This window comes from Phasianus colchicus, chromosome 12, assembly GCF_987193195.1.
Source record: "Phasianus colchicus chromosome 12, bPhaCol1.hap1.1, whole genome shotgun sequence".
Classification (NCBI taxonomy): Eukaryota; Metazoa; Chordata; class Aves; order Galliformes; family Phasianidae; genus Phasianus; species Phasianus colchicus.
The window spans coordinates 2,539,539-2,554,781 of record NC_143447.1 but is presented as its reverse complement, the minus strand read 5'-3'; the positions used below and the strand labels follow the sequence as shown (position 1 = coordinate 2,554,781).

Below are 15,243 nucleotides of genomic sequence, written 5' to 3'. Positions count from 1 at the left end.
GAAAGGATCAGAAGTATATATATATATATATATACATATATAAATATATATTTAAATAAATCGCTACTACTAATAAAATTGAGATGAAAAGTTGGCAGAGGAGACAAATGTCCAACTACCTTACCCGTCGTTTTTGAGGCTCAGGGAATTTTCAGCTGCTTTGTGGACGGAAGATGCAGATCAATAAATCCTTCATCGTGGAGAATATCAGCAGTAACATACAGAGATCCCATGTATGTATGTATCGAGAGAGGTGAGCTTCTCACCTGGGGACACCAAGAGAGGTTGGTGGCTGGGCTAGGGAGGGCAAACATCCCTTGCTGTGATGCTCTATAGGCACTTGGTAGGGAAAACAGGATGAAAAAAAAACAAATTAAGAACTCACGGATGGTTTGAGGGAATTAACCCCAGGAATGGCAGTGATGGAGTTCAGAGACCAACATCACATCACGTCCCCATCTTGGTCCAACTGGTATTTCTGAGGTTACAAACCAGGGCACGCCTGCTGAGGGGAATCATCATCTCCCATGAGCTGAAATAAGAAGTATAATTTCATTTTTTAGGTCTTTTAAGTCTTTTTTCCCCCTAGTTTTTAGGATTTTTCCCTTTCACAGCTGTATTAACATCACCTCCCTCTGCATTTCTCCATACCCCCAGGGCTGGGATCTTGTGAAAATTTTATTTTCACAATAAAATAAAATTTATTTTCACAAATAGATATACCAAGAGATTGAGCATCCCTGTCCCATGTGCTGGAGAAGGGCCACCCCACCGCAAGGAGACATGCAACAGGACAGCTCCTCTGCACTCCCTCTATTATTTTGCATGCCAACAGCTGGTTGCTTATTAACTTCTAGGAGTTTTCTTTACAGCTGAGCCCCACTGTAAAAGTATGATTAATAGATGCAGCTTTATTCTTTAATAATTTCAGGAGGAGCACAACGTAAATATTCAGAGCAGCTCAATCTGCAGGCAACGTCCTTGTGCTCTTCTACACAACCAGGGACAGCCACACAGGGGGTTCTGCTGTTATTGAGCAGAAAAATGTGGGTGTTTTTAGGGCAAGGTTCAAGAAGAGAACACAAATTATTAATTGAAATGTGGAGGAAGCATTCAGAATGGTAATAATCGCTTGGTGATGAGTGGTGTTGAATGAATGGGCTTTGTGTTCCAGCAGGATTTGCACTGGTCGCTGAAAATTATGGCTCCCGCAGGACTGATGGGGCTCTTTTTCGTCCTGGTGCAGTTCTTTTATTATTATTCTTCATTCCTATGTGACTTTCTGGCCATTCAGTTGGACGTCAATGTTTCCAATGAGGGGAGAACACCACGTCTTCCTCAGCACACCACATATTAATGAATTAATATTTATCAGCCCAGAGCAAAAAACTGCCCCGATTGACTCAAAAACAGCCCCAAACAGCTGGGAATGGCCAGGATAGGAGCATCCCTCCCCATCCCCCATCCTCAACCCCTCTTCAGACACCACGAAAACTTTGAGAAAGCCCAAAACAGAGCCGGGCACCACGTGAGAGCGGGCAGAGGAAGGGGCAAAAGGCTCATGTTTTCTCCAGAAGCAATAAAGAAACAATCAGCAAATAAAACGAGGACACGACCCAGCACGACGGCTCCGGCTGCTCTTCGCCTCGGGGACGAGATGTGACAGCTTTGCTCATTTTTGCCCTTTCCTCGCCCGCCGGCGGGTACCGTGCTGGCGTTTGGCACGGTTTGATGGGTTTTAAAGCAAAATTTCAGCTTTGCATTTGAATCAGCTGCCTCCGGTCGGGGATGGTGAGCAAAGCAGGTTTCTCACTTTCACCATCCTGGGGGGAAAATGCAAAGAAATGCTTTACCTGGGGAGGAGGTCAGGAAAAAGAGAAGCAAAATGAAGCCGGGCTCCCGGCAGCAGAGACAACACCTGCATCCCAAACACCCCACAAGGCTCTCAGTGCTCCACCTCCTGCAAAAATCCAAATGCTCATCATGCTGGAAGAACCCATGGGCCACCTCCCTCCTCGCCTTGGTGGCCCCCCATCTCCACCGGTGGCCCCAAGGACTGCACATTGCCCAGGGCTGGGCGCTGGCCGCAACTGGAAGACAAATGTTTTGTTTTTTCAAGGGAAAGGCTATGCCTTCTGCCTCTGTTAATGTACAGCATCTTGTCTTATTTGTTCCTTGCTGTTCCACGGCTGAATTACTGCAAGAAATGTACCAGCGCCTCGTGCAATGCTTCTTCTTTATAACTGCGAGATCAGCTTGCCTTCAGGCTCCCCTTTCAGATATCAGGAGCTGTTTCATCCTCAGGATGCTCAAGTGCTTCCCTCCTCATCCTCACCCATCCAGCCCCACGGTGCTCTGCCCAATGGGGAAAAAAAAGATGCTGCAGGGTAGGAGCATCCCAAAAGCACACCCGCAGCCTGATTAGCTCTGCAATGCAGTGAGTGTGTGTCCCTTCTTGCCCAGCTCTGCTTATCTCCAGCCATGTTCCCACCTGCCTCTTCATGCTCTGGAGCTGGGTAACAGGCTGCTGGAGGTTATCTCCTTGCAGAAAGAAAAACGCATTACTTGCAACAGCTTCCATCCCCCCAAGTTCTTCCTATCTCTCTCCTGGGGTTGTTATCACTGTGCTCTCCTGGTACCCATGGGGTGGAGATGCGTAAGCCTGGCTCCCTGGGTTCTGCCTGCTGAATGGGGAGATGGGAATGAGCTCTCCCAGCAGCCCCAGTGAGGGATGAGGGGGACTGAGTGGCATCTGGCAGCAGCATGGAGCCCACATCATCAGGCAGGGTGGTGAGGATAAGGCCAGGCCAGGTCACAGTGGGAATGAGTGGAAAGAATCAGTGGGGCATGGTCAAGTGTCCATGGGACATGGATGTAGATTGGGATGTGGGCATGAGCATAGTCTTGCACACAGACATGGCTAAGGACAGGGATATGGCCTTGCACCTAGGCACGGGCATCAATATGGATGGATTGGCATGGAAATGGGTATGGACATGAGCATGGACATGGAGGTAGGCATGGACATGGATATAGACTTGCACGTAGACATGAGCAATCCCACAGCACAGCTCAGACAGGCACCACCACCAACTCCAGGCTGAGCTCATATAGGCTCCCAACTCCACAAACTGGGAGAGGCCTCAAGTGGGGCTAATTGTGCCTATTAGTGTCTGCATGGTGTGGCAGATCTTGGGTGAAGGTCACCAGATCCCACCTGTGTCCTCTGTCCAGACGCAGTGGCTGAGCCATGCAGTGCACCAGCTCCAGCTCAGCAAACTACATTGCCACCACTCCTCACACGTCACCTGGGTGCTGGAGCAGTCACACAGTGCCCATCAGGATGGGTTTTCTCCATCGAGACACATCCCACTGCTCCACCCTGCTACCCTTCCTGAGCTGAAGGAGAAAATTCAGGTCTGATCCTCTGGCAGCTGTGGCTTTGCTACCCTTGTGGGTAACGTATACGCATACTTACTGCATTCTGCACCCTGCTGCACAGTGACTGGGTGCTCTCCACCACTGGGTGGCAGTGGGTGCCCACACACACTCGTGTCACCATGCCCCACACAGATGTTGAGACTCTGTCCCCGTTGCACTTTTACCCTTCGCATTGCCAAGACACGGGGACCGGTGCCAAGCAGAGACAAAGTGGTGGCCTTATGTCACATCACCTCTGCAGTCGCCATCTCCTTGCGCTTCATTCCCATTGAGGATGCTGCAAAGCTTTCACCTGCAACCAAAAGTGGTGGAGTTGAGGTCAAGAACATCACCAAACCTTAACCAGCAGCGCTCTGTGTCCTGTCCTCGCTGTGGGATGTGGCTGAAGCAAGCAGCACTCACTTTCAGGGTAGCCAATACAGAAGCTCTTGCACTCACCTTTGGAGACAAGAGAATGGGAACAAAGTTCTCACAGCCCCACATCTCTTTCTTTGGGAAGCCAGAAGTTCCCCAGATGGAGACAGTTGCAGGGACCCCCCAACAGAGCCCCCAGAGCCATCTATGCCTCCAGGGCTCTCACGATGGTCCTGGATCCAGTCGAGCCTGCAGGAACACAGCCGTGCCAGAGCAGCCCTGGAGGTGCTTGTAAGACAAGGGATGACATGCTTGATGGGACTTCTTAATTAGCTCTCGCTAAACCAAAATGTACTGGGGCTCCCCTGGCAGAACAGCATCAGACAAAACATTAATCATGCTCCAAATAAATAATTAAAACATGGTGGCTCTTGAAAGGAAAGAAAAAAAAATAATAGTAATGAGCAGGGAAAAGCAAAGCTGTTGGCTTTGATGCCGTGGCCTTGGGGAGGAGTAGAGCTGTGTCCCCAATACCACTTGAGCCAGGAGGGATCTTGCCTTCAGCAAAGCCTATGGCCAAAGTCCTGGGGTGTCAGAATCAGCATTGGTGGGACTCATCCAACCTCATCCTTACATCAAAACCTTTATATTTTACCAGCTGGCTTCTAGTGCTGGATGTGGCTGAATGTTACTAATGGCCACCATGAGATGCTACGCTGCAGTAGGGCCCCTAGAAACACCTCTTTGCCCATCACTTTGGGAATAACAAAAAAAAGGCTTGGAGAAAGAAACTCCCCCTCCTCCTCCTCTTTTAGCTCAAGAGGAGAAGGTTACTCAGCACAAGCAACACAGAACTTACATTATGCACAGAGCCATTTGCATAGAGGAGCGGGGTTTGGGAAGAGCTGATCCCATCCCTGCTTCCTACAGGGTGTTTATTAAAGAGTAAGTTTCAAAGCAGCTCAAAGCCAGGCCACAGTAGGATCACTGATGGTGCTTAGTGCAATGAGCATATTTTTAAGCTTCTCTTTTTTTCCATCCTGGCCATCAGCCCTGCAGAGAGATGGGACTGCTCTTCTGCCCATCAAAGGGCAGGCAACTCCATTGGTGGGCAGCAACCCCTGCCTTCCTCCTCCTACTCTTCCAAACCTGGTTCCAAATCAGCCAAGGAAGCTGTAGTTCACCCGTGCTGAATGTGGGACACACAGCATATAGGAGCAGGGGACACCTGCAGATGCTCATGTCCAAATGCGTCTTATTACATTAATATTTGCTGGTAATGAAGTTAGATAGCACTTGGAGCTCCAATCAAATTAGGAAAGCTATAATGAACAAGAAGTGGTGCATTAATTCATTAGCAGGGAATTACACTAAATTATCTCGGCAAATACGGCAAAACTTTAATTTACCAGAGGTGTTTTCAAATGGCTTTTGCTCCTTCACATCCACTTCCACTGCAGCACTTTCTTTTTTTGAAGGCAGCAGGAACAAGAGAAGTGAATTAACTGCAGCTCCTTAGGGAAAGGCTGTTGTCTCAGGGATGGTAATGAATGCCCACAAGGGATACCAGGAACTTTCCTTTCTTTCTTTCTCCTTTTGTGAGGAAAATGGATATTATTTACAGCAAACAACTCAATTTCACCTTCGCAAAGATTTAGAGCAGCATTCTGCTTTGCTAATTGCCATGGAAAGGGGGGAAAAAAAAAGGAGAAAAAAAAACCATGTAGCAATTTACTTGAACATGTACAGGCAGAGCATTAATAATGCACATCTTTGGGAAACCAGCCCTGATACAGATCTGCTGATTTGTGAGCACCTAAAGCAAAAAAAAGTGAGCAGCCAAAGCTTCCCATCACCTTAAGGGGAAGATCCAGAGCTGCGTGGATGCAGAGGGCTGAGAAAAGACACAGCTTGTGTCATCCCAGCTCAGCACAGTCACCTTCTGTGTTCTGCTAAGACCTCACAGAACAGCCAAAGTGAAGAGTTCCTCTTCTCCTTCCTTTTCCCTTCCTCCGGTTGATGCAGCATCTCCAAGCTGCCAGGCCCTAGCCATCCTTCTTCCAACCCAAGCCATCCTATGATCCCCCCAGCATCACCCTCAGGGGGTGAAGGACCCACCATAAGCTTGCAGAAGAAGTGAAGTGCCTCTCTTGGAAAAACCCCCAGTTCATTATTTCTATCAACTTTTAATTGCTCTTGCTGTGATCTGTCTCCCAAGAGGGACAGTTTGGAGCAGTCAGTCAACACAGATGGGCATTTATGCTCACACACCCTTAGGATGGCACAGATCTCCTGCTCATTTATTACCCTTAAATCCTTTTAAGTAGCACCTGATGTTCTCTTGAGCAGTAAATTCTTTTCCTTTTAATTAATTGCCTGGCAGCCCCCTCATCTCCTCTCACCAACATCTCCATACAACATGGCAATCAGAGGAAGTGGGAGACACCAGTGAATAACTGCGCCGCGTTCTCACTCCCATTATTAATTCCCACAAATTGATTGTTCTACCAGCATCTGCAGCTTTCTAATTAAGTCTTTACTCAGGTGCTCATGTGTGCAAGGAAAACAAATGCTAATAAAGAGCAGAAGCAGCAGTTACGGGATGCTGTGTGCACAGGTATGTTGACTGAGCATTACAACGGGAGAAGCTCCAGCCACGCGCCCATGAGCTGCACCAACAGCCCCCAAAGGTTTCTCAAGCTCACCCAATCCTTTCTGCATCCTGCGTGGCTCCACCAAGCACATTTAGCTCCTCTGGACACCACTGGCAAATGGTTTTATGGATTAGTGAAGATAACACTGTTGGAAGGAGCACCAATAGAGACCAACCCCCACAATAGGGTGGTCCCCATCAGCACCCCATTGGTGTGCCCTAAGGACCTGCCTGGCCACACTCAGCTCAGCCTCCCTGGGCATGTGATTCTGTCACGTCAAAAAATTAAGAGAAAGGGTTTTTAATCTCCTGCAGCTCCTCGACAAAGCAGCTTGTGCATCAAGCACCAAGGCTGACAGCCTGATCTGGGAAAATTTCAACCCATAAGAAAATTTTACATGGCTGTCTCGTTTTTCCACCCGATTATTTCGGCTCAGCTGCTTAATTCATTGAAAAGAGAACTAGGAAACATTTTCCCTAAGCACATTGTCCCCAGGCTTCTAAATCAAGCTCGCCTAGGGATGGGGATCCTACTTCACACCCCACAGAGCACAAGTGCCAGGCTAATTGCTCCGTGCAAACAGGATCATTCCCCGACAAGAGGTTGCATAAGGCTGTTAGGGAAGCATCATTTGCAGCAACATAGCTCTGCTCAGGTTTTGTCTGAGCATGTTGTAAGGGAAATCAGCAGTGCTAGATTGCAGCCTAATGGCTAGGGTTTTGCAGCCCAAGAGCTTAAGGGGAAAGAAAAATTAAGATGACAATTCTCATTCTGTGATTCAGCTGCCAAGAGGAGGCAATGCGTTTAATCAGCAGCAAATATAGAGGGATACAGCAAAAAAACAAAACAAAATGCCCAAGAACTGGAGCTGCTGGCATTGCTCTCTGGCTCACTGCTTGGCCTCTGCATAGTCTGTCTAGGATTCAGCTTGAAATGGGTTGCTGAGTTGATAGAATCATCGAGGTTGGAATGACCACTAAGATCATCCAGCCCAACCATCAGCCCATGCCCATCACTGCTCTAGGTCACATCACACAGTGTAACATCTGTTTTCTTACAGATATCCATAGGCAGGGACTCCATCACCTCTCTGGGCAGCCTATTTCAATACCTATCCACTCCTTAAGAGACAAAAAAATTTCTTTAATCACCTCACTGAATAGGGTTGTTGCAAGCATTGACTTCTTGCATAGATGGAAATCAAAAGCATATGGATAGAAGGCAGACAGCAAGCTTGGGAATTCCCCCTGCAAAGGGCACCATCCCAACCAAGACACATTCCTGGTTCAAGGCATTTGCCTCCACTGCTGACTCACCCAGGGCACAGGACCACATGTTGCATGAAACAAGGCAGTTCACCTGATGCAGAGCAGATGACTTTATACCCCATGGCTCTGCAAGACACATGGATATCTGGCCACTGGATCAGGTCAGGCTATAGGTGACCTTAGCCAAGCAGCTAGGCTTATGCTGTGCGGGTGAGGAAGAAGCTACAGAACAAGGAGGGGGATTGAACATCATATTACCTCCACTCCTTATCTCCAGAGGTAGGGACTGCTCTTTTAGGCTATATCAACTCCTGCCATCAACAAGCCACAGACAGCTGTTGTGTCCTCCAGTATTACCACTCTAAGGAGGAGAAAACAGGACTTCTATAGCCCCAAACCCATTTAACCTCTGTCAGCTGCATTGATGCCTGATAGCCCAAAAATAGGAGCTAAACCAGCACCTGCGGCCACACCAGCACTGGCTTACCTGGAGGCTGGTACCTCATCTCACCCACATTAGAGCAGACCAGACCCAAGGCTGCCATTCCTCCTTCCCACTGAGGGCAAAGGGAGGACAGAAACATTTCTTTTTATTAGGAACAGGGAATTACAGAGACACACTGGGAGGGCGACTGTATCTTTTACACACAAGAAATATTCCAAGAGCAGTTAAGCTCAGCAGAACAGCAGCTATGAGCACGGCTACTTGAACCAGCATAGGAAATCCTCCAGCAGCACCTGAAAGAGACAAAAATCCCCTCACTACACATCTTCCCACCATCTGCCAGTGGCAGAACTCACAGGATGTGTCAGGTAACCACTCCCCAGGCTGTCTTTCATTGATTATGAAAGAGATTCTGTTTAGGTATGAAATCGTGAGATAAAAGCCATGATTGGGTCAACCTAGAGTCACCTTCAGTTGAGATGTGAAGGCACAATCATACACAGATCCCACGTACCCTGTGGTGCCTTCCCTGCTGGCACACGGCGTCCTGAGGAACTCCACAGTCCCTGAGCTGGATCAAGGATTAGCAGTGGTCCAACTGAGACATCAGCTTCTGCTCTCCTCAAGGACCCATCTAAGACGACACAAACATATTGAACTCATGGGAGAGAGTTCCTAAGCCCTGAAATCTGCAGTGCTCACATGACAGCAGCCCTTGCAAGGTTTGCAGTGGTTTGACATAAGGGCAGTCACAGCACTGAGGAAGAGCCAAGTTCGTCCTTGAGATGACACATTTCTTGAAGACCACCCAGCATCTCAGCCATCCCAATCTAGAAGGTCACCATGTCTCAGGGCTGCATTTAGGATGCACTGAGCCCTACCTTGCCTGGAAGAAGTGTCCCTCTTCAAGCGTCTCCCTGACCATCTGGCCAGAGGGTTAGTTCTCCGGGAGTATCCTCCATATAATGGACAGTTGCCTGTCTCACAGCAGCTGCAGATATCTCCAGTACCCTCCACAGGAGCCCAGCTGAAAGAGAAATACCCATGAAGGAATCAGTTGTGAACCCTCTCCTTCTAGCTGTGCCCAACCACACGTCCTTCAGCTACTCACAGGCTGCTGGCTTTGTTGAAGGAACAGGCTTTGTACAGTGGACTGGGGGCCTGGTCTGCTGGGGAGACCTTCAGGTGACACGTGATGTAGATCTGGAAGGGAAATTAAACCAACATCCCCGGGATAAGTTGAGTTTGGTCATGCAGAACATTATCACATCAGATCAGGCCAGGCCAAGAGGGGTAGACATTGCTTCTCACCAAGTTTCTGTCATCTCCTGCAAACTTGAATGCATCAACCACGAACTGCAGTGTTTCCTGCCTTGGACGTGGAGATACGAAGGCTGAAGTGGCATCATCTGCTCTCCCATCCACCAAGCACCTGAATGAGGGTCAGACATCAGGGCAGCCCCAGCTATCTGCAGCATTACCCCACAGACCAGACCATCCCCTTACCCGCTGAGATTAATCAGGGCATATCGGGGAGAGGAGTTCCTGTCAGGGCTCAGAGTAGCCACGCAGTCATCCACAAACAGCCTCAGAGGTACATGGCCCCCAGCCATGACATCAGCCTGGAGATGCAGGCTTTCCCCCAGCTGGACACCGTTGGAGAGCCTCTCAGTCCTCCAGTCATCTGGAACAGGAAGGCCAAGGTTACAGGCTGCTTTGGAGAAAAGTACATCACCCTCCATGTACATAGGGTTCCTTAACCAAGGAGCAGCCCATGTACCCCTTCTTTAAGGCTTCAGTTTAGCCCAGGGGTCTTGCTCTGCTTGGGCCATACAAGTACCAGAGGGAAGTGGGTCTGGGGCACTACACCCACCACTCATGAGGCGCAGGGAGAACACCAGCTTCTCTTCCATTGACAGCGTGGAGTGGAAAGGAACCCATGTAGGTCGGACAGCGTTGCTGCTCACGTTGCTCTTCCTAAATGGAAAGATGTGTTAACAAACACGCAGCCATCACTGTAAGTCCATAGATGCAGAGGAACACTCCTATTTGCTCACCTGGGATAGTGACACTCAATAGGAACCACAGCTGGGCTGGTCCTTACAATGACCATGTTGCCAACAGGAGTAGGCTTATAGAACAAACTTGTTTTGTAGATCAAGGAGTCTGGTGTCATCTGGAGGGGATATTTGGGAGAACTGATAAGTTCATAAAACAAACCAGTCAATCAAAACCTCAGCACTGACTGTACGAGGACATGGATATACATCAGCCATGGAGACATAGCCTGTCCTTCATGTTCTCCAACCCAAGGAAAAAGCTAGGAGCCCTGCTTGCAGCTAACTGGGTGCCTCACCTGGGCTTAAGGACATCAGCCATACTTGGAAAAAAACAGCCCTGCAACAGTCACACTACAGCTCACTTAATTTCTGCTGCAAGCAGGTAAGTGCCACACCATAACCCCAGCCCTCACCATCACCTTTACCAGGTCATTTTTAGGACTGAGACATCCGCAGAACTAATTAGGCAGTGTAATAGCACACTGCCCCCTGATAACTTGCATTTACTCATCACCAGCATGGATTACAGCCTAGAGAAAACACATTCCCCTAAGCAGCAGCATCACCGAGGATGGAGCAGCCCCTCACCCCAGCACCCCACCTCACCTGTAAGGTGCTGCCACACTCATGCAGTCCAGCTGTGAAGGTCACCACGTTCTCAGCAGCATTCTGGGCTGTGGCCGGGCAGGCAGCCGTACCCAGGGTCAGGTCTGCAGCCCGGACCAGGCGCCCGGTGCCAAACAGGTCCCTGTGCACTGTGACCACCACCTGAGCCTCCTGGCACCACACAGACACGGGGTGCAGTGGGGATGCAGCCTGGAGCTGGGACACATCCACCCACGCCCATGGGGAGGGCTGGGAGAAGGGAGGCACCTGGGGTGGCCTCCAAGAAGAGTCCCCTCGGACCCTCAAGACTCCTGAGCCCCTTGAAGAGAAATCCCAAGGGCTATAAGATGCTGCTTCAGCCAGCATCCAACACAACAGGACAACTCCCAGGCTGCCTCCAGACCCCATCCTTACACCAACAACAACAACAACAACAACAACAACAACAACAACAACAACAACAACAACAACAACAACAACAACAACAACAACAACAACAACAACAACAACAACAACAACAACAACAACAACAACAACAACAACAACAACAACAACAACAACAACAACAACAACAACAACAACAACAACAACAACAACAACAACAACAACAACAACAACAACAACCACCAGCAGGTAGAGAAGAGGTTGCTCAGATGCCTTTTATACCTTGTAGAGCAGATGGGATGCACCTGGAAGCTGCAGGCGGGGCCTCCTGCAGCCCTTGGAGCATCCAGGTCAATAGAAATCAGCTGGGATTCTTCCCTCTGGGAGCATTGTGCTGTGTCTCAGCTGTTTGGGATGGTAAAAGCCATTGTCACCTCGGTTTTAGGGACACACTGGGAGGTGATCATGGTGGAGACGCAGGACGTGTTGTGTCCTGTTGTATCTCCTTGGACCAAAGATCTTGCTGACCTTCTGACTGTTCCTGTTACCACCTATGTAGCAAGAGAGTGCACTCAGCCTCCAGTGATACACCTCCAAGATGCAACCTAGGGCCAGCAGCCCCACAGCACATCTCCTGGGCCAAAATCATCCCTCATGGCTGTGCCTGTGTCTCTTACTATGGCTGAAGTGGAGCTAACATTGGCCAACGTTGTGCCAGAGGCTCCCACAGCATTTTAAGAGATTCCCCAAAAGCCCAGCTGTGAGCATCAGCCGAGGTGGTACATTCGGACACAGGGGGAGCTTTCATAGCTCTTTAGCTGCCAAATCCACCTGGGCTCTGGCCCGTATGTGCTGACAATCTGTCCGTGCTCGATTTCATGGGTATCTGCACTGGGTAATTGTGTATCAAGTAATGAAGGCATCATAACCGGCTTATTTGCATAGAAAGCAGAGGTACAAAAGCCGATCTTCCCATAATAGCAGCTGATAAGTGAATGGCAGGCATAATCAAGAGATTAATTGGCCCTCGTGTGTTAATTATGCTAATTGGCACAGCTGCTGGTGCGTACAGTAGGATGACTAATGGCTCTGCATCGCCGTGCGGAATGGGGAGGTTGGGGGTCACGCGGAGCTGCTGGGGTCCACTTGACATGGGGACGATGCCCTGCAGCTGAACAACCAGGAGGGATTTTTAACACGAGGAGTCGTATTTACGCTGTGTTTTTACAGCATGCACGCCAGACAGAATGGGATTTGCAGGATGAAGCATCTTCCTCTCCATCTGCAGGATGGGTCTGGGGCTGCGCAGGCTGCTGAGACTCGCAGGAGGCAGCCGAATCCCAACAGGACCCCCCTTTCCTGCTGGCCCATGCATTAGACATCTGCTGCGGTCTCCCCAAAGCGTGGATAGTTTTATGAGTGATGAATAAATGATAAAACAAGAAAAACCTCTCCGGTGGCTCAGGCTCTCTTTATTAATTCAGGAAGTGGTGGTCGGCTCCAAGCCCGTGCTAGCTGGGTGGATGGGAGATAGATGGGCCTTAAACATCGCCAGCTCCTGCTGGGTGGGAAAGGCTGAATGTCAGGGGTGGGAATGGTTTTTTGTTCTCATTTGGGATCAATAGGCTGCAAGAAAAAGAGAAAAATCTACCACCTCCCAGCCACATCCATCACTGTGATCTGCATTTAATAGCTCTGAAGGAATAGCCCTTTCCATTTGTGACTATAGATTTCCTCTGGTGATGAAGGACGTTAGGGACATCTCCCTGCTCTTTGCATCCCTGGGCGAGGAGCTCCATCCACTGGTTGGGTGGGTGCCATCCATCTCATCCATCCCTAGGGATGCACCTGGGATAGAGGGATGGGGGAGCCCAGCTTGGAACATGCCAGAGCCAACGAGCATCAGCACCTGCTTTTTTCCCTGAGCCTGGAAAATGATTTTGTGCATGGAAAAGAACTGCACCGTCAGCACTTCTCTGGATGGCTCATCCGTTTGTTTGCCAGGGTGCTTTTTTTTCCACTGGAGTGTTAAATACTGTATTAATCGGGGAATTGAATAGGTACCCTGCCATGCTTAAGCAACTTGTACTTACCTGAGGCAGCACATGCTTCTCTCCGGCCCATTGAGCAACGACAACCTCACTTTGCCTCCTGCCCCAATGCAACCACCCAGCTCAGAAGCACAGCCGAGGGATTTGCCTCGTGGTCATGAAGTGGCAGTGAAATGGCCCCCAAATCACCCTGCTGGCATCCTCCCATGCACCCCAAAAAGAAAGGAGCTCCGCTTGGCAAATACACGGGAAAAAATGTGGAATGTTGGAATTTTAAAATAACACCGCCCATTCATTTCCTGGGTCAAAGACAACTTTATGCCAGGTAGGGGCTTTTACAGGATATCACTGTTTCGTTTCAAACCTCTCTTCTGAGTCACCGAGATAAATACTGCCTGCTCTTCCCTTCTGCTTCAGCTTGTGTCTAAGTGCTGATGGATAAATCGCTCAAGTTGCCCGTGACAAACGAGGCCGGATAGCCAAGCCTGTAATTAAAACGTCTCTCAACCCCTCGGTTAACTCTGACATATTGGGACCAGATGCACTGTGGCAGCAGGGAGCAATCCAGCCAAAAAAAAAAAGATGGGTTCTAGGAGGGAGAACGGGGTTCTGAAAATACCGACCCCGCTTTAAAAATACCGAATACTTCTGAAAATAGCCATTTTTATTCCCCATCAAAAGGATTTAGGCACCATGCATGGCTTTTTCAAAGCCTTTTGATGCCTGAAAACAGGCTCATGAGCATCTTTTGGGGCAGGTGGAGGAAGATGGCTCTAAACTGGCTCCAATTTCCACTGAAAGCAAACTTTCTTTTCCTGACCTGAGTAATCAAGAAACTTTCTGCTTCCCTCTGCCTAACACGAGCTCACATCCTTGGTTTTGGGGCTTTGCTCCTCACCTTCAGGAGCTGAGGCCCAGAAGCTGAGGAGCTTTTTAGGGGGGCAAAGAAGATGTGCTTGTCTTATGGCACATGGGTGCCCCTTCCTTCTGTGCAGTGGATCACACAAGGAATGACAGAACTGATGCTAGAAATCAACTGATGCTAGAAATCAGACCACCTAGACTCAAACTCATGATGATGAGCACCATGGAGGCATCCCATCCCATCAACCTGCATCCTGTGGAGGTATCTTAGGCCATTTAACACCCACAAAGGTCCTCAGCTTCAGGATGACTTGTCCCATCACCCATCAGCATTGGGCAGTGGGGGTTAATGGCTTTGTTCCCCCAGCCCAGAGGCTGGCTGAGTGCTAAATAACATTAATAGCACCTCCTGGCACCTCGTTAAAAATTGCACTAGTGCTTAATTCAGACTGTATATCACAGCCCCTAAATGAAATAACCATCCATCCCCTTCCTAATATGACTTTGATACAGGCACGCTTTAACTTGTCTCGCTTTTAGAAATATTTTTCTATTAAAATGCAGTGCCTGGCTGCACGCCCGGGAAGGACAACTAAAAATAATCCCTGCTGGCCGTGATGGGTTGAAGGAGACCCCATCCCTTGGCAGCAGCTCCTCTGTTCGTCAAACCCTACTGATGGATGGGATTAAAGAGCAGCCAAAGTACAGAAAAATGTCATGCAGTCGGTGCAGAGACGATGACGGCTCTTTGGGGTTTTGCTCTTTCTCCTGCTGCTCTAGGTATCAAAATAAAGAGGAGCTATGGAGGTTGGTCTCATCACCCGGTGGTGGATGATGCCATGGTGGCAGCAGAAGACTGAGGGAAAGAGCCAGAGCAAAGCAGCCCAGGCCATCAAACACCTTGGAAACACACCAGACGCAGACATCAGGTCTCCCTCTTCTGTGCTGAGAATCTCATGAAGTCAACCCAAACATTTAATGCAGTATGAAGCAGGGCGTCCTTGTTCCTACAGATAGGTGCCCTTGGACCTCCTCCACCACCAAAATAGATATTTTTCTCCTAGAAACAGTATAAGCTGTTGTAGATTCGTGAAAGAAGTGGGGTTTGAAGGTGGG

General features: G+C 49.1%; 1 protein-coding gene across 1 annotated transcript; it reads right to left on the bottom strand.

The window, feature by feature from the left end:
• Nucleotides 1–8,256: 8,256 nt before the first annotated feature.
• On the bottom strand, nt 8,257–11,292 carry LOC116225559 (zona pellucida sperm-binding protein 3-like). Its single transcript, XM_031588015.2, has 9 exons — nt 10,829–11,292; nt 10,220–10,338; nt 10,036–10,139; nt 9,669–9,846; nt 9,474–9,594; nt 9,274–9,365; nt 9,044–9,189; nt 8,677–8,796; nt 8,257–8,455 (listed from the first exon to the last, which is right to left on the bottom strand). The coding sequence occupies exons 1-9, from the start codon at nt 11,234–11,236 to the stop codon at nt 8,325–8,327; spliced, it is 1,419 nt and encodes a 472-aa protein (XP_031443875.2). The 5' UTR covers nt 11,237–11,292; the 3' UTR covers nt 8,257–8,324.
• Between the last annotated feature and the right edge of the window lie 3,951 nt (nt 11,293–15,243).

Coding starts and splice junctions, on each gene's coding strand:
- LOC116225559 (XM_031588015.2), bottom strand. CDS start 11,236: ATGGGGTCTGGAGGCAGCCTGGGAGTTGTCCTGTTGTGTTGGATGCTG. Junction 9,190..9,273: donor TTCAACAAAGCCAGCAGCCT/GTGAGTAGCTGA, acceptor TTTCTCTTTCAG/CTGGGCTCCTGTGGAGGGTA. Junction 8,797..9,043: donor GGACACTTCTTCCAGGCAAG/GTAGGGCTCAGT, acceptor GTGTCGTCTTAG/ATGGGTCCTTGAGGAGAGCA.